The 19423-nt window shown below is 38.1% G+C and overlaps 1 protein-coding gene across 1 annotated transcript in view; it reads right to left on the reverse strand.

The window, feature by feature from the left end:
• slc35f3b (solute carrier family 35 member F3b) overlaps positions 1-8076 on the reverse strand; it is a 100327-nt gene extending 92251 nt beyond the window's left edge. Inside the window, exons 1-2 of the mRNA XM_067421449.1 lie at positions 7896-8076; positions 6326-6540 (exon numbers count right to left, since the gene is read on the reverse strand). Of these exons, the coding sequence (XP_067277550.1) occupies positions 6326-6540; positions 7896-8071 (391 nt within the window). The 5' untranslated portion in view covers positions 8072-8076. The remainder of the gene's footprint in view (positions 1-6325; positions 6541-7895) is intronic.
• Between the last annotated feature and the right edge of the window lie 11347 nt (positions 8077-19423).

Below are 19423 nucleotides of genomic sequence, written 5' to 3' on the forward strand. Positions count from 1 at the left end.
AATGACAGATGTTGGTCAAGGTTATCCCCTGTGACAAAAAATGTAATAGATACTGTCATATTTTTACACGTCACCCAGAGTCCATTATTAAAGCCGAAATCACAATGTGCAACATAGAGCATAAGATTAAAGGCGTCATGAAGTGGCTTTTTTATTTCTTATACTGTCGTCTGAGGTCAACTAATGATGTTTGTGTGGTTTTTACATTCAAAAACATCAGAACTAATAAATAATAGGCTATTTTCTACACTGGTTTTTAGGCTCTCTCCAAAACGCTGGGTTTGAGACCTTACGCCCGTTTCACACAAACTCCGTCTGCAGTGCGTATTTTTTCTGTACCCATGTTAATGGTTGCGAATTGAAAACGCAACATATGTGAAAGGACAACAGGGCGTGCGGCTCCTGCACCGCATACGCAGTGCAAAATGCACCGCATACGCACTGCAGACGGAGTTTTAAGAACGTGCTTAAAGTAATTGAGCCCCGTTACAATGTTCCTTCATGAGCCCATTTCAGCCAGTAATTCCTGCTTTGTACTAAAAAACAAAATAATAGAGAACCAATTGGCCAAAGCAACAGCGGTTGCTCTGACAACAGACGGCTGGACGTCAAGGGCTACACAAAGCTACCTGAATGTAACGGCACATTACATTACCAATGAATGGGAGCTGACATCCACGTTCTTCAGACACGCCCCCTTGAGAGTCACACAAGTCAGGATTTGGCCAAAGGGATGACAGAAGCAGTAGTGTGTGAAAAAAGTGTGGAGAGAGCTATTGTAAAGAGCTAATGTCTATTTCTGTAACTACATAGAAGATGGGTAAAGTATAGCTCCGTCTTTGTTCAATGTAAAGCAATTTTTTTTAAATCATACTTTGTTAGTTTAAAAAAATTAAAAAAGGTAATTTATCTGCCAATTTTTTATTTTTGCTGTATCTAAAATGTACCGAACCGTACCGAACCGTGACACCAGTGTATCGTATCGAACCGAACCGTGAATTTTGTAAACCGTTACACCCCTACCTTTTATATATCAAAAGCTCAAGGGAAAATTGATTTCTCAATTTATCACCCATTTAAGTCTGTAATAGACAACACAATGTGCTTCCTTACAGCTTTGCAAGTATCTGCAAATCCACTGCTAATTTCTTCGGGCATTTGCTAGAGTGTTCCTTACTCCTGAAAGTTACTTTATCAATACTGTATCAAGCATCAACTTATTGGTTGTTCTATAAATTGATCAAAAGAACTTGTTTTTAACATTCTGTGGAGAATATAAGAAAAGACTGAAAATTTCAAGCTGCCACAATGCTAATATATTCTTTAAAAATATTGGCAATATTAAAACAAGATTCAGAAGCATAAGTAACCAGAAAGTGTTTACAGAGTCAGAAACTTATTTAGACTGCAGATAGAGTGCAAATCTTCAGCGCTGAGAGGGAACAGGCCTATTGTATATTTGAGAAGCATTTATCAGAGTCTTGTAAGGCTAACAGGGATGGAAACCTCATCGTTTCATCAAATCAGCGGTATATATATATATATATATATATATATATATATATATATATATATATATATATATATATATATATATATATATATATATATATATATATATACACACACAGGTCCTTCTAAAAAAATTAGCATATGTGATAAAAGATAATTACATTATTACATTAATTGCATTTCCATAATGCAATGATAAAAATTAAACTTTCATATATTTAAGATTCATTGCACACCAACTGAAATATTTCAGGTCTTTTATTGTTTTAATACTGATGATTTTGGCATACAGCTCATGAAAATCCCAAATTCCTATCTCAAAAAATGTGCTATCATAAAAAGGTTCTCTAAACGAGCTATTAACTTAATCATCTGAATCAAATAATTAACTTTAAACACCTGCAAAAGATTCCTGAGGCTTTTAAAAAAAGCCCAGCCTGGTTCATTACTCACAACCGCAATCATGGGTAAGACTGCCGACCTGACTGCTGTCCAGAAAACCGTCATTGACACCCTCAAGCGAGAGGGTAAGACACAGAAAGAAATTTCTGAACAAATAGGCTGTTCCCAGAGTGCTGTATCAAGGCATCTCAGTGGGAAGTCTGTGGGAAGGAAAAAGTGTGGCAAAAAACGCTGCACAACGAGAAGAGGTGACCGGACCCTGAGGAAGATGGTGGAGAAGGACCGATTTCAGACCTTGGGGGACCTGCGGAAGCAGTGGACTGAGTCTGGAGTAGAAACGTCCAGAGCCATCGTGCACAGCAACACATTCTCACACCCAACTCGTCATATATGGACGCTTGACCAGGACTCCTTGTCGTCACTTTTCAACGAACTGGGCGTACCTTTATCGTCAATTTTCAACGTGCTGGGTGCTCCATTCATTTCAATGAGAAACCTTTGGCGTCATACACAGACGCACTGGGAATGGGAATATTATCGTCATGGTGAAATTTATTTTTTGATTTGTAATTATTTATTGGTTTATAATTTTGCCATTATGACATGTTGGAGTGTGCTTCTCAATTAAATCAGCAAGCATAATTTCATTTACATTTATTTTATTTACGCTCTTTAGACACATTTTAACATGATTTCATTTACATTTATTTTATTTACGCTATTTAGACACATTTTAACATGTAACCCATCCCCATCCCTAAACCTACCCATTTGTGTGAACATGATATAAAACACAGATAACATACGACTGCATCCACGAGTTATTCAAAAAAGTTAAATAATCCAAGTTTTCCGAGGCCAAACGATTGATTTGCATGAAGAAAATCCCCAAAAGTGATCAGCATCTCCATCCGCCGAAGATCATGAACACATCAAATTTCAAATATTGCCGCCCGTACTTCAGATTTCATAGTGAAATTGCATTGGCTCTCATATGTCTTGTGACCAATTGCGTCATTACGTCAGCATTGATTGTAAAATGTCATTGGCTCTCCTGTGTCTTGTGACAGATTGCGTCAAACTCAGGAGTCTTTTGAATTATTTTGAATGAGATATGAATGAGTTTGTTCACGGGGCAGCGGGATCATCATTTCAGTGATTAAAACATCAAGATCAACTCTGTTCTTCACATGAAGACATCAGAAGACTTGGAATGCAACATGAGCTAATACTTTTATACTGTTTTGGTCAGATTTTGCAATAAATACATTTATTTGCCTGGTGTTTTATATTGTTAAGATGTGGGTAGGTTTAGGGTAGGAGTTGGGTTAGTTGCTCCAAAATATAAAAGTAGCCTTTAAATATTAATAAAATCATGTCTGCTTTTACAAACGCAAAGAATTAAATGCGTCTGTGTATGACGCCAAAGGTTTCTCATTGAAATGAATGGAGCACCCAGCGCGTCGAAAATTGATGATAAAGGTACGCCCAGTTCGTTGAAAAGTGACGACAAGGGGTCCGGGTCAAGCGTCCATTTGTGACGAGTTGGGTGTGAGAATGTGCTGTGCACAGGAGTGTGCAGGAAATGGGCTACAGGTGCAGCATTCCCCAGGTCAAGCCACTTTGGGCTACAGAGAAGCAGCACTGGACTGTTGCTCAGTGGTCCAAAGTACTTTTTTCGGATGAAAGCAAATTTTGCATGTCATTCGGAAATCAAGGTGCCAGAGTCTGGAGGAAGACTGGGGAGAAGGAAATGCCAAATGCCATGTCAGCTGCTGGTGTTGGTCCACTGTGTTTTATCAAGGGCAGTGTCAATGCAGCTATCAGGAGATTGTGGAGCACTTCATGCTTCCATCTGCTGAAAAGCCAAAACCACTGGTAAATGGTTTACTGACCATGGTATTACTGTGCTCATTTGGCCTGCCAACTCTCCTGACCTGAACCCCATAGAGAATCTGTGGAATATTGTGAAGAGAAAGTTGAGAGACGCAAGACCCAACACTCTGGATGAGCTTAAGGCCGCTATCGAAGCATCCTGGGCCTCCATAACACCTCAGCAGTGCCACAGGCTGATCGCCTCCATGTCACGCCACATTGAAGCAGTCATTTCTGCTAAAGGATTCCCGACAAAGTATTGAGTGCATAACTGAACATAATTATTTGAAGGTTTAATTTTTTTTGTATTAAAAACACTTTTCTTTTATTGGTCGGATGAAATATGCTTATTTTTTTGAGATAGGAATTTGGGGTTTTCATGAGCTGTATGCCAAAATCATCAGTATTAAAACAATAAAAGACCTGAAATAGTTCAGTTGGTGTGCAATGAATCTAAAATATATGAAAGTTTAATTTTATCACTACATTATGGAAAATAATGAACTTTATCACATATGCTAATTTTTTGAGAAGGACCTGTATATATACCGATCAGGCATATACATTATGACCATCTAATATTGTGTTGGTCCCACTTTTGCTGCCTGACCCGTCGAGGCATGGACTCCACTAGACCTCTGAAGGTGTGCTGTGGTATCTGGCACCAATATTTTATCAGCAGATATGTTAAGTCCCGTAAGTTGCGAGGTAGGGCCTCAATGGATTGGACTTGTTTGTTCAGCACATCCCACCGATGCTCGATTGGATTGAGATCTGGGGACTTTAGATGCCAAGTCAACCCCTCAAACTCATTGTTGTGCTCCACAAACCATTCCTGAACCATTTTTGCTACACAGCCACCAGGGAATACCGTTTCCGTGAAAGGGTGTACATGAAAGACATTAGCCAATCACAGTAGTGGGCGTTTACATTGAGTCTCACAGCAGACATGCCCCTTAGAGCGTTCAGAGCAGAGGGCTAAAATCAGGGTAGGGAAATGCCTTTTATTTATAAATAATGACAATTTTTGATGTAAAAAGCATTCTAACATTATGAGTGCACCCCAAGAAACATCATAAAACAGTAAAACAATGAAGTTCATGACCCCTTTAAAAATATCACCAACCACAAACTTGTGATTGTTAAGAGTATACCACTCCACTCTCCTTTTGACTTTTCCTGAGTTTCCGTTTATACAGGATCTTTATCCCCTCTTTATTAAGCTATGCTTCATCCAATGTACTAAAGCCTTACCTCATCACAGTTAATTTCTTCTTAAATTGAGGGACTCATTCCATGGCTGCCTGGGCAGTAAATACAACAAATGAGGATCACAAAAGGAAATGAGTACTCTGAATTCTGCATCTAAATTTGACATTACAGCAATAACAGCAGTACAATGCTATTAACACTGATTATATATTACACAGTTTTACAGAAAGTTGACTTTTTTCTTTCTTTCAATAAACACCAGTTTGATTAACAGTATGGCTTAAGAGTCCAACTACTTTTGGGGGGCCACTGTAAGAACAAATTGTCCTACTGGTAAAAGTTAAATAGTTTTTCTAACAAAAGCATTTCTTAGTGTGTCCCAATGAAAGGTCAATGGGATGATGTATGTTACATAAGAGTCAGACTACAGCCTCACCAGAAATTACTGTGCCTGTTTCAAAACACTCAGTGGGTCCCAAAAAAACATATATACAGATGATTTATCTAGAGGGAACATTCACACAAAAGGTGATAAGAAAGGATTGGGACAGGAAGCTTTTCTCTATATCTGTAAAGCAAAAAACACACACCTAGCTTTTGCCAGGATAGTGCCCGTGCCTTTAAAAGTTATTGTCATTTAAAGGAATTTATGCATCATCAAATGTCTCAAATGCCCCTTGCAAGATTTTCAATTATTCACTGCACCTCCAGCCGATCAGTCAATCATAAAATAATTAATGGAACAAATAATCAAAGTGTCAAAATTCACTGATTGCAGGATTCAGCCTGATTGCATATAATCATGTACTGTCTGCCCAAAAGAAAAGAAAATTCTCCTTATTAAAATATCCATCTCCCAATCATATGCAATGAGCAATGAGATCAAATCAATATTTTGCTTAATTCCCTAGCTTCTTCAGTGTTTCTCTTGAGAAATAAACACCAGACATATCACATCGTTTTTCAGAAGAAATTTCAACAATTATCAAACTGAACCCCTAAAATTTAAAAGTCTCCAAAACAAAAACCATACACCTCAATTTGAAATCAACCACTCTCAAATACTCCCAAGACAAATGATCTGATTTATGGTATAACTGATATTAATTTTGTAGCTCTATATTCTTACTGCATGCCATCAATTGTCTCATTTGTGTATGTTTTAATTTCTCCAAAAGAGGTGAAACATCTGAGACTCAATCTAATAAACTCTGGGGGGAGACAACCCAAAGACAAAGTAATGCAATACTTCTCTCAGAGCACCTCGACACCTTGATGGTTCACAGCTGTTCATCACCAAAATGAATGCAAATGTTTTGCTTACTCTTATAAACGGCATTCCACGGCTGGTATCCATAATAGCCCGTGATTCTCAAGATTCTCTCCTCGATGGACGCGCTGTTGATGTCTTCAACTGATCGCGATGACTTCAGGTCCTCTTTAATCGATTCATCCACCACCAGGTACTTGAGCTGGCGAAGTTGAGGGCTGATGTCGGACAGCCTTCTGGGACTCACCTCGGGCGATTTACGCATTCCGCTGGTAACAAGAACACAAAGTTGGAATCGCGTTGGCTTCGAGCGCTTGACACCGAGGGTGAGGTGTGCCAATGAGAGCGTGGCACACAGAAAACCCTTCTCATTACATTAGGATTCGAATAGTCCACCTATTTAAACGGACGATAGGGTGTTTCTCAAACACAAACACAACACGTAAAAGGGCTTCCTAGCGCGCAGCCTTTGCGGTGCGTAAAGACGGTGGGTGCGTGAATCTTCACCCTTCGCTGGCGTTACGAGCGGAGGAGGCTGAGCGACAGAGAGATGATAACCAGACATGACTGCTGCTCCGTACAGTGTAATCTCCCCTGGTACAGTAGGCCACGAATCGTTTGGAGAAAAGGATATACAAATGTGCCACAGTTATGGCGTAACTAATTACATTTGCGTCGAAGAACGCATTTTCAGTTACGCTAAACTCAAGAGTGCGAATTACAGGAAGTTTGGGGTTGGGGGGTAGGCACACACACACACACACACACTGTACTAGTTTATCATAAAAATACATGTTGTATAGTTGCACAATTAAAATTAAGATAAAATATTGGGTAGGAATATAAATTACATCCATACATACAAACATACCAGCTGAAGTGGCCAAGCTGTTTTTTTCTCGTCCTTTTTCGGATCATGCAGCTGATCATGGTGTTCAAATGAGGCTGACATTTACATTCGTAATACATTTAAGAATGAACTGAAATTGCATTACAATGTTTAAAAAAATAGATAGCCTAAATAACAGAACTTGACAGAGACAAATTAGTTAAGGTCTAATGCTGCAGTTCGTGGCCACCGGGAGGCGTGTGCGCTTCCGCTTTACGCACCAAATCCACTGACGCTCCGTTTTGCAATGAACAATTAACGCCACTTTTAGTACTTGCTCGACACCCCGTGTTAACGATCGAACTTAAATTTAAATTCTACTATGATGAGTCCTTTGAAAGTGTTTTTTACTAACGCGTTTGGCATTACGCAACTGGCATTGTTTCCACTGCAGTCTCCAGAGAATATCATTTAGTTGTTCTAGCCTATTTATAGACTAAATAAAATGGCATGAACTTTTAAGACAGATTAATAACTATGAACTGTAACGTCTGCCCAGTTATTATAAAGCTACAGATAACCTTAATAATAGCCAGATGCGCGTGAGACTCGTATCGCCATTATAGACTTGTGCGTAATGAACTCAGTAGTTAGTTTTTATCACTGTCATCCCTGAAGCGGACTCTGGGCTTTATTTTTCTCACTCCCTGAAATCAGCCTCTGATGCTGAGTAAAGCTGCATCTCAACACAACGCGTATTTTGTTCACGCATATTTGCTTTTTTAAAATACTTACATGGGTATCAGGGTGGTCGGGGGTCCCAGGTAACACATGCAGTCCCTCCGGGGAGGTCCGAGCCTGTCTCCATCTCCATACATGATCCCCATGTATGACAGAAGATCACTGCTCACATGCACGGAGACACACGGACTGGTCCGCTCACCCACTCTCACACACTCCAGCCGTGGCATTTACGGATTTTCAGATAGTATCATGTCACACCTTCAGCGGTTTTCCAGAACCATAGCGCCATCTGACGGTGAATGCTTTTCATTTCGTGTTTAATTTTTTACTCTGGTTGGTGGAGCTTGAAGGGGAAGTCAGTCCACCTGTTGGAAGTAATCAATAGGTATTCTCTATTCGTGTCTAATTACCTAATTTCTTAACAGTTTAGGTCTTAAAAGTAGGCTATACAATATAGAGGTAACCATAAGCATTTCACAATCTGCTTCAGGCAATATGTCACAAAAGCATGCCAGTGTTTCCAATAGACTATATCTCTTTATAATAGATTTAAATTTGATATATACCAGTTAAGGTGAATACTGGTAAAGTGGGACCGTTAAAATGTCTATCATGCATTCTTCCATTACTATATATATTATACACTGAAAAAAAGTGTGTTGGATTTACATGATTAAATCATCTATATCGGTTCCACATGGAGCAATTAAGTTAAACAAAACATGATTTGTTCACATAATTTCAACATCATGGAATGAAGTATATTTTTTAAGTAACCCAATTGCGAATTCATCTCAAAATGATTTTAATATAGCCCCATAACAACAGTGGTGTGCACAGAGGGGCTTGAGACACTGCTTCTTTAATCAAGCCACAACCTTATTTAGTTTTTTTATATATATTTGTGGTCACTAGACTGATTTATAAGACTGTACTATAGCTTTCATTCTGTTAGTCAACAATAGCACATAAGGAACATGTTAAAGGAACACGTCAACTTTTTGGGACTTTGGCTTATTCAGTGTATCCCCCAGAGTTAGATAAGTCCATATATATCATTCTCATCTCCGTGCATCCCATAACACAGTCTGACACACACTCCCGCTAGCCTAGCTTAGCACAAAGACTGGAGCTATATGGCTTCAGCTAGCCTACTGCTCAATAAGTGACAAAATAACGCCAACATTTTCCTATTTACATGTTGCGATGTGTATAGTCACAGCGTGTACAAATAACAAGGTTACATGAGACACAGCCATCTTATAAACATATACATACTGTGGACTATATTCTCAGAAGGCGCAGCACTTCTGCGGAGTGCGGAGTGCAGAGTGATTTGCTCGCAGCACCTGAGAAGCCCCGCGGTGAGAAGCAGAGAGTTCGCTCAGAGTTGGAGTAATTGATTCTAATGATAAATGATTCTAATTATTGCAACATAATTAAACATTAAACACTATTTAATAATATAAATTCTCCCCCTTATCTAATTTTGTGCCCAAAAAACACATACAATAACATTTAAAGGGGGGGTGAAATGCTGTTTCATGCATATTGAGCTTTTTACACTGTTAAAGACTTGGATTCCCATCCTAAACATAGACAAAGTTTCAAAAACTAAGTTTCTGTGTCAAAAATACTCCTTCCGGTTTCTCACAAGTTTCGGAGAGTTTTTTTTTCAATGCTTCAGCACAGCATTCCGGGAAGGCAGCGCTGCATTTTAACCGATTTGAACGCAGAAATGAAGGGAAGCTTCACAACATCGCTTCAGTCGCGTCGCAAAGTGGATTTCCACGGTCACTGCTGTCAGGACTTCACTAAATCATACCAAAGAAGTGTGTTTTCGACGGAGCAGTCCCAGCGATAAAGGTTCGGTCTTGCTTTGGAAGCAGGAGGTGAGTAAAACTGCTTTAAATGTCTGTTGTTGGCTATCATTGCATGAGTAAACATCAGTAAACAACACAATCATGTATAGTTAATTTATCAATGGAGCATGCGATCTATGGTGTGTGTTTAAATACATTTGTTTAGCTGACCAATATAGGTGTCAGTTTGCTTATTGTAAAACCACCTAAACATAAACCTAGCGTTCTCACAAAGCGTGCTTCGTCATTCAAATGCGCTAACGGTTACTCCATTGTTGTTCTATGTATAACGTTACACTAGTCTGACGTGCAAAACCATTTTGCTTGCTACTGCTAAGGTTTAGTCGCATACAATAGTCCATGAACCGAATCATGTCCTCATAAACCACGATTAAACACACACAAATGTTGACAGGCCACTAAATACTGTACCACAGAGACGGACGTCCTGATGTTGTTGCTTCCCCTGCTCAATTTATTTCAGCCACTGGATCTGATTCTGGATCATATCTGTATTTGCTGAATCTGATTGATAGCTATGGTTTATATAGGATAGCGTTTTCTTCTCCACCCTTGAGGATGTCACCGCTTTGTGCGCACTCGTCATTCGTCATTTAGCTCCGCCCACACGATACGCCTCCAGCCGCTCGTTTTTTCCGGAAAGACTCGGTACAGCCTATATTTCTTTTATAAATATAATAAAACGAAAGACTTTTCGGAGATATGAAGGATGCAATACTACTCTATAAGTACTCAAGATTGACATGAGATTGACTGAAACTGAGTGTTTCACCCCCCCTTTAAGTTCAACAATTTTGCTCTTCTCGTTCCAAGCAAAGCATGCTGGGAAAAATCATGTTCAAGTACTTGATTGGTTCACATTCAACCCAAATAATGTAATCTAGTAGATTACACAGTTTAGAGAATTACATTAATCAAAAGTAAAGCAATCATGTTTAGAAGAGAAACACAATTTTGTTGCGTAGCTCGCAAATAATAAGATTAAATAAATTGGGCAATGTGTTCCTTTTTTTTCAGTGTGTGTGTGTGTGTGTGTGTATGTATATGTGTGTATATATATATATATATATATATATATATATATATATATATATATATATATATATATATATATATATATATATATATATATATATATATATATATAATCCTAATATATTATATCACACCATATTCAACAACCTTGCAGTGCGCTGTGATGAAAAAGTAAAATGATATAGCATTCTGAGGTAAACAATGTTATGGTTATAAAAATAAAACACACATGGGTCGTTTGTATATGTTATAGAATGTAATGGTGAATTAGAATGTTTAAAAATCACATTCCTATTAATCTTTTAAATTAATGTTCAATTTTTGCATTATAAGAGACAAACTTCTACAGACTGTCTTATTTTTGTAAATGATTTAGGTCATACTTAGAAGGGAAAGGTAATCCAATTGAAAAAAAAATATTTTACTGCTTGTTTAAATTGCTTACACTGTCACAAAAAAGGTACTTTGCTGTCACTGGGGCGGTACCCTAAGTTACAAAACCGAAAAGGTACTACTATGCACCTTTAGGGTACTAATTTACACTCTTAAGTACTGATATGTACCTTTTAAGGTACTAATATATACCATTTAGGGGTGAGTAAGATACAAAGATGTACCTTTTCACTTTTGTACCTTAGGGTACCACCCCAGTGACAGCACTGTACCTTTTTTTCTGAGAGTGTAATTAAAATGAGCTAAAGCAACACAATTGCTATACATTTTGTCCTAACTTAATTTGATTGTGTTCAGTCCACTTAAATATAAGTCAAATTGAAGTCAAACTTAATCCATTTGTGTTGTGTTACATGAATTATTTGTGTTGCATTAACTGAAACTGTGATGGGCTTGTTAGTTCCCAGCATACTTTGCATATGGCTAAATCAAGAAAGGGTACATTTTGTTATTTTATATGTAAAATTATTATTTTATGTATTTTTGAGCATGATGAGAACGGGTGAGACTTGATTGTGTTTTATAGTGTTTTATATTTAACTATGTTGGAATTAGAACAATTTAAATTACAGTGGGTTACCTTTGTGGAGAAGAATGGAGCATTTGCTTAGTCTATGTGTGGATTGATACAAGGTAATGGCAAAACTGTTTAGCTTAAAGAATTTTTGATGTTTAGCATTTCATATTCTAATGAGTGTTATTGCTAGGTTAAATATTGTAAACTATTGCAGTATTATAATTCAGCTGTGTAATGTTAAAATACATGAAACTGAAGTGGATGAATTAATATATGATTTTGAATGCCTGAATTGTGTCAGGGAGCCATATAAAATTCTAGCCTGATGTGGTCATACTCAATTCTAGTCAGAATATGAGTCTGAAACTACTCGATTGGGCTGTGATTATGGGGCGTGTTTCAACCGAACCAGGAAAGACATCAATTGGTGTCGCATCATCAAATGTCAACAGAACTCAACTGCACTGTGTTGCCAAGTCCACGTTTTTTTTCCACGAGTTGTTTTGTCCGCGGGTTGAAGCGACTATTATGTGATATATAGACCCATGAGTGCAAATTTTAGCAGGCAACCTTGCCAAAATAACACACATTTTACCCCCCAAACGCCATTTTTCCCCCAGAGAACCCCCTCGAGAAGCTATTGTTTAGGGCTAGTAGTTGGCGGGTTTTGTTGTAAAAACTTGGCGACCCTGTCTGCACGCGCGCTGAAATCAGGCTGGAATACACAATCTTTGCCGGTGTTGTAATAAAAATTAAATAATTTAAAGATACCCAACATGATCATCATTTCTGAGAGAAATTGTGAAGGTGAATGCATATACAAAACAAGCTCTCCGTTTAGGATTTGAACAAATATAATCCAAGCCCCTTTGATGACGTGCATGATTACGTTACTGTTGATCATCTGTCCATCATCGTCTAAAGCCCGCCCTGATGATTTCATTGGTCCGAACAGTTTCTGTTCGGGGATACTTACTCCTCTATGGATCGAGTCCATACCGAACTGCCCAACCTAAAAATGTTGTGGGCGGGGCTAAGTTCAGCTGGCATCCAGGCTAGTAAAATTCACTATGAAACTACTTAATTGGATCACTTAAAATGTATTCATTCCATGATGTTGAACAAATTGTGTTTTTGTTTATTTTTTATTAATTGATTCATGTGGGACCACCATCCATGACATGCAGAATCCCACAAGGGTCAATTTTAAACTGTACATGCTTCCACTGAGCCAAATAAAAAGAAAGAACCAAACTGCTTACCACAGCTATGCAGATTACACCCAGATCTATACTTAGCCCTATCGCCTAACAACTTCGGCCCCATTGACTCCCTTCGTTTCCAGTCAAGTCTTGTTCATGCTTTCATCAACAGCAGGGTGGAATATTGTATTGAATATTGTATCTTCACTGGCCTTCCCAAAAAGACCACTAGTCAGCTCATACAGAACGCTGAACCAGAAAATATGATCATATCACACCACTCCTCAGGTTTAACACTGGCTTCCGGTTACATTTAGAATTGATTTTAAAGTACTGTTACTTGTTTATAAATCACTCAATGGCCTCGGACCTCAATACGTTGCAGATATGCTCACATAATATAAACCAAACAGATCACTCTGCTTTTAGCGATTATGCCAGCCGTAGCTGGAACCAGCTTCCTGAACAGATCAGATGTCCTCCAACGAGAAATGTATTCCTGCACAACCGGAGGCTGCAGTTTCAGGACCCTAGTTCTAAGACCGCAGTTCTAAGACCCTAGTTTGTGACAGCACCACCTACCGAATTGAATCACCAAAACACTAATTTAAGATGGAAGATGGACACCGATCAGACTGTGAGTACTGATATTCAATCAAGTTTTTCAACTTTTAAATTAAACAAAATGTACTAAAGTGAGCTGCTAACTATGAATTAAGAATTAATTCACACAAATTAAGAATTTGTGTGCTAGTTTTATTAATTAGGCTACTATGATGTTCTTGATTGTGGCGTGGCTGAGCTTTATTAAATCCTTTTTGATTTTTAATGACTATAATGCATCTAGCCAGCTGCCAGCCCATTAATTAAACTTAAAAAGATTACAAAAGCATGTTGGTGTACGATTACCTGAAGCTACTGTATTAGAGGGCAAACTTGCTGAATTCTCATTGTTTTACCATAGTTAAGAATAAAATATTCTTACATAACTGCGCTGACTGCCTGGTTGCAGTACAATATTAGCCTGTCTAAATGATTCATAATGTTTGAAAGTTTAGCCATTTATACTTTGGCTACGTTCTTATAGCCTGTACTGATATATTTTTTGCTGTGAAGGATTAAAATGATTAAAAATAATCCTTAAATTTTTAAAAAATAATTTTTCTGTATGAATCTTGCACAAATGTTTTTTTTGTTATCCTTGGAGCTGGACTGAAAAGACTGGGCATAACATTGCAGTGATTAATAAATGCATATTTAGCTACTCCAAACAAATATTATTATATTCCATTCTGCATATCATGTAACTTTCATAATGTAACCGAGATGGCAATGGCTTTTGACATGTTACCTTTTTTTTTGCTTTTAGGGATTGCCAAGCCATCACTGTAGAAATGACTGCGGGATAAAGTCTCAGTGTTTTTTTGTTGTTGTTTTTTGTTTTTGTTTTGCCAAGCATATGCTAATATAGTATCTGCCAATGTCACACATCTTACAGATGGACATGCCTTTCATTAGAAAGTGGTGTCTTCTTCTGATGGAGCGCTTCAAAATAGGAGGGTTATAACAATATATATATATATATATATATATATATATATATATATATATATATATATATATATATATTCATCTCTGTAACACTTGCTGGTTTTTATAACTTGTGCAGTTTTTTTTTTTTTTTTTTAATCTACAGTTCATTTTGTGCCTTGGCTCATTTATCAAAATGACCATGTTCACCAGATTAGTATAATGACTGTCAGTCGTCATCCAGCTAAGTAAGGTGTATTGGAAATGTTTACAATAGTTGCCTCATGCTGTATGCAGCTTCAACTGTATAGCACCATGGTCTCAATTGGTGGATATTGCTCTTATATACTTACAAATTTTGAGTTTGGAATTAGAGATGAGTAACATTAATATTCTGTTTGGCTTTCTCTCTCTACAACTCCAACAGTGCACAAGTATTAAATCAGATATATACATCCATTCTGTCTGTGCAGCAACTGATGAAAAATGGGGTCTTTTTGGTGCTGTTGTTATTGCAAAAATGACATAAATATATACTCTTCAATCATTCTTGAGTCTTGCCTTGCCTCTTTACAACCTTTAAAATATCTGACTGTAATTTAGTGACTGCATATAGTTTACTGATTCCATCTTTATTTTACCTGATAATGAATTTGATAATGAATTAAGATTTTTAAGGTACTTCACTTTTTTTTAAAGATTGATATACATTTTTCATTTATATTTTGTGTAAATTAATTTGTTTAAATTTAAAATTGTGCATCAAAGCAGCCTTTAAACACTTTGTAATTAACCTCTGATGCATTTTGAATTTAAAAAAATCACCTAAAATATACTCCTGAGATTAAATATCTTGATACTATGTAGGCTACTAACTAAACCACCTGGGTCATAGAACTGAGGTCCTGAAACTGCAGCACACCGCTATATCATCCAGTTCTGTAGGTGGCGCTGTCACAAAAAAACGAGGGTCCTAGAATTGCGGTCCTGAAACTGCAGCCTCCGGTTGTGCAGCAATATACTACTGCCTCCAACAGTAGCCACTATGTAAATGATATGTAAATGAAACGCAGAGATATCACGGCTTACGTCCTCTGGCTGTTGAGCGCTCGCAACGTGTTGCGTGATATCTCTGCGCATAAGTAGCAGTGCTTCGCCCGTGCTTCCCCATAATATAGTCCCAAGTCAATATCTGCCTAGGAAATCGCCTAATCTTAATCTGCATCACTATTTGTACTCGTTGTGAATACGCAGGCCACAAGAAGTAATTGTGTTTTAATGTTGTTGTTTTTTTGGATCACTTTTACTCGGGACATGCTAGCTGGCAACATAGGATTCCATTCATTATGCTAAACTAAGCTAGCGGCGACCCTGCCTAACTAAAACAATGCATGCACTGAGACAAAAATGCATTTGCCCACATATCTAAACGTACAAAAGAAGTTGAACAAGCCCTATTTCTAAAAACGGCGGAGTGCTCCTTTAATGAATATACTAAATTAAATCTTAATGAAAGTGTTTCTTTGGGGGTTTAGGAAGAGGATACAAATACCATTAGCTCCGGATGAATACAATAGGAAAGTAAACAGAAATAGTCATCTGGTCAAAAATGCAGAGGAACAAAGTTTTCAGAAACCCCCTGAACAAAATATGAGCAGCAGGATAGACCAATTTATCATATTACTGTTCTCCGTGTTGGTTTTGGTGAACAACTCCTTATTATTTCTCCACTGAGAAGTTTACACACAAAAATAATGTTTCCTTATAACGTACAAGCACTCTTCAGTGGCTAAAAATAGATGACATCTAAAGAGCTTGCAATTTATCCTGCTAATGTCTGTTTTTGTTGTTGTTTTTTTTGCTAGAAAAACACTGCCCCCATTATAGTATCAAATCGTAATAACAGATAAAAGAAAGTAGAAAAGAGCCATTTAAATTTGTAATAAAGATATTGGTAGACTACCTCTAACAAATTTTCACTGAATAAGATAACTAGTTTGTGTCTTTAGAAAAGATCTGTTGAAAAAGTTGTTCAGACCCCAACCAAAGTAGTTAACCCTCATCAAATGAGTCTGATGTAGCACCTCATCTGCTGTAACTGGCCAGAATGATGACCGTTGAGACTTTTTGAGAAGGTGGGATGAGATGTTCTTGCTTTTTCCCACAGAAACCCACCCACAGGTCTGTATCCAATCTATGTCAAACAGTTTTCATGGTGACTAGTGCTTTTAGAATCAAAACCAAAGAGTACATCCTGTTTTAGTACAGCTATGGTTCTAATATGGTCTAAAGCATGCTTGTTGACTGCATATTATATTGTCTATATTACCAAGAAGAACTAGAAATGCTTTGGTTTGGTTGGAGAAAAGCTGGATTATTCATATTTTATTGAGATATACTGGGTTTTGCATGCACAGCAGGCCCTTTATAATCCCATGTTTAAAGACAAAGAAATGCTCAACATTTATGGCTGTGTTTTCGTCCTACATTTCATGATGTTACTGGTCTGTGTTGTATTTAGGTCACCAGCTTTCCCTGTTGCCATGTAACTGAAGACGCTGTCTGCTGATGGGCTCTCAACTGGCCCTTGAGTCCAAAACCCTGCATGTTCAGTTTTGAGGCAATGACAACATGAATCATACATATACAAAATACACAACTTCCCTGACTAGAAATAGTGGGAGTTTTGTCTCAATGCTGGTGGCAATCTCTGAAAGCTCTGAAGTTAACCCCTGAACTAAAAATTACGCAAAATCTCACCCATCTGTTATTTATTTATTTTCTTTTTCATGGTAGCATGCACTGCAGGCATAACAAAGATTATAGATTTCTATATGTTATTTCAGAACACATCCATATTAAAATAATAATAATTCAAGACCTTAAAGCAGCAACATTTTTATAGTAAATAACTATATCACTAGCCTGACAAGTAGGGCTGGGCGATATGGCCAAAAATTCATATCCCGATATAGCTCATTTGATATCCCGATAACGATATACATAACGATATAGCAATTTTTCTGTTAATTCAGTTTATGAATAGTCTATACAAAATTGCAATGTGGAAATGCAGTTTGAAATGATATACAAAACAAATAAAGGTAGTATGGACTACATTTTTATTTTATTTAGATCCTTTTTTTCAAGCAACACTGTTGGTAAAGTTAACACCTGCCTAGGGATGTTAACCGATGACCGTTTGACCGATGGTTGACCGTATCAATGTTAATCGATCAAAGTTGTCGTTTAAAAAAAAAGAAAAGTGATCTCTAAATTAGGCTATTATACAGTGGACTAAACGCTACTACAGTTAGCCATCTCATTCCAAAATCTTTTTGTGTGAAGTGAACATATTCCTCACACTCAATTTTCCATAACTCGCCTGTTTGTACTTAATAAACCAATAAAAACATTTGACGCGAGGTCACAGCATTTGGGTTTGTGCACTCACAAGGTTTGCAAAAAGTAAACAGGCTAAACACTCGAGGTTAGAGCCAGAGCAGACGACAGTATGAAGCGTGCATTTCGCTTAAGATGGGCTTACATTTGGAAATATCTACATTTCAGTGGTAATACATAAGGTGTTGATCGTCTTTTTTTATTATTGTTAGCACTACCTCGAACTAAAGCCGCAACGTCTCTTCGGAGCTGTCATTTTCTTAAATGAGCCGCGGCAATGTTTCAAATGAGCTTCTTACGCTAGACAAACGCCTTTATTTTCTAACGCCATCACCTTGACCAAACCATTTCGAAACTAAGGAGCCATTGTCCTTAGATTACAAACAAGCTCCTCGGCGGCGCGTTTGCGGGACTCGTGTTTCGCGCTGTGGGGGATTTTAAAAAAGTGACGTGAGAGAGAGAGATAGAGATAGAGCTCGAGCTCGGCTCGCGGCTGTTATTTCAAATTCGCCATCCCTACACCTGCCATTAAAATATTTCAATATATGGCTATATGGTGTGCCACGCGTAAAAGCCCGTTGCAGCGTCTGTGTCTGAAGTTTGTTTTGAGCGCTATGCCACCACTTTGGCATAATTACTCTGAGAATTATACCCTGGTCTGAACCGCGTCTACTACCGTCTTTCTCCATGTTTGTTTATGTATTGCAGCGTGCATGGGCATGCCGTGGCGTGAGGTGCATCTTGACGTAAAGTTCTGCCGTAAACGCCTTATCGTGGCGTAAGCGATAGAGCCTTATATAAAACGATAGACATTTTCTATCGTCCAGACGATATATTTCGTCATATCGCCCAGCCCTACTGACGAGCCAGACCCACATCAAGATGTTTGGTCTGGAAACTCACCATTGACAGGGCTCGATCCGAGGAGCAGATAAACGGTTGTCTTTCAAACTCCCTCTGCACGCGATAGGATAGCGCTACACCAACCAGAGTAACGAAGGTGAAACAGAGCTTGTTGATAGATTAAACATTCGCCGTATCCGGTCGGCAAAACGCAGAACACATCTTCCCTTTTTAAGTATGACTTCAGTGCCGTTCTTTGTTCATTTCTCAGAGAAAAGCTTAACTCCAAGTCTTCCGGAGTCGCGGTCAAAGCTGATTCGAAAGACCGCCGTCCGCCAGTTTCTGCGTTTACTAAAAGCACGCAAACGCAACTCGGCCGTCGTCATTATGGCCCTGCCCACCGTCTTTATACACGATGTGATTGGCCCGGCAAGAGTTAGGGGAATACAGCTCAGAAGGGTATTGAGAGTTGCTAGACGACACTCGCGGGCAGATAAAATTTGCTGCCGCTAGGGTGCGTCTAGATTTCTAGGCTACTATATCACACTTCAGAAACAGAATCTGCCACAATCTTTTGTCTCAATATGCTTAACAGCTCAGAGTATTAGGTCTAGGTGCAGTCGATCAGCATTTATTTTATGCCTTTTGTCTAGATCTGCAATCAGTTACTTAAGACTACATGCAGAGCTATATAGTGCAGTGCTCATGTGTTTC

The sequence above is a fragment of the Pseudorasbora parva genome, chromosome 17 (genome assembly GCF_024679245.1).
Source record: "Pseudorasbora parva isolate DD20220531a chromosome 17, ASM2467924v1, whole genome shotgun sequence".
In the NCBI taxonomy this organism is placed as follows: domain Eukaryota; kingdom Metazoa; phylum Chordata; class Actinopteri; order Cypriniformes; family Gobionidae; genus Pseudorasbora; species Pseudorasbora parva.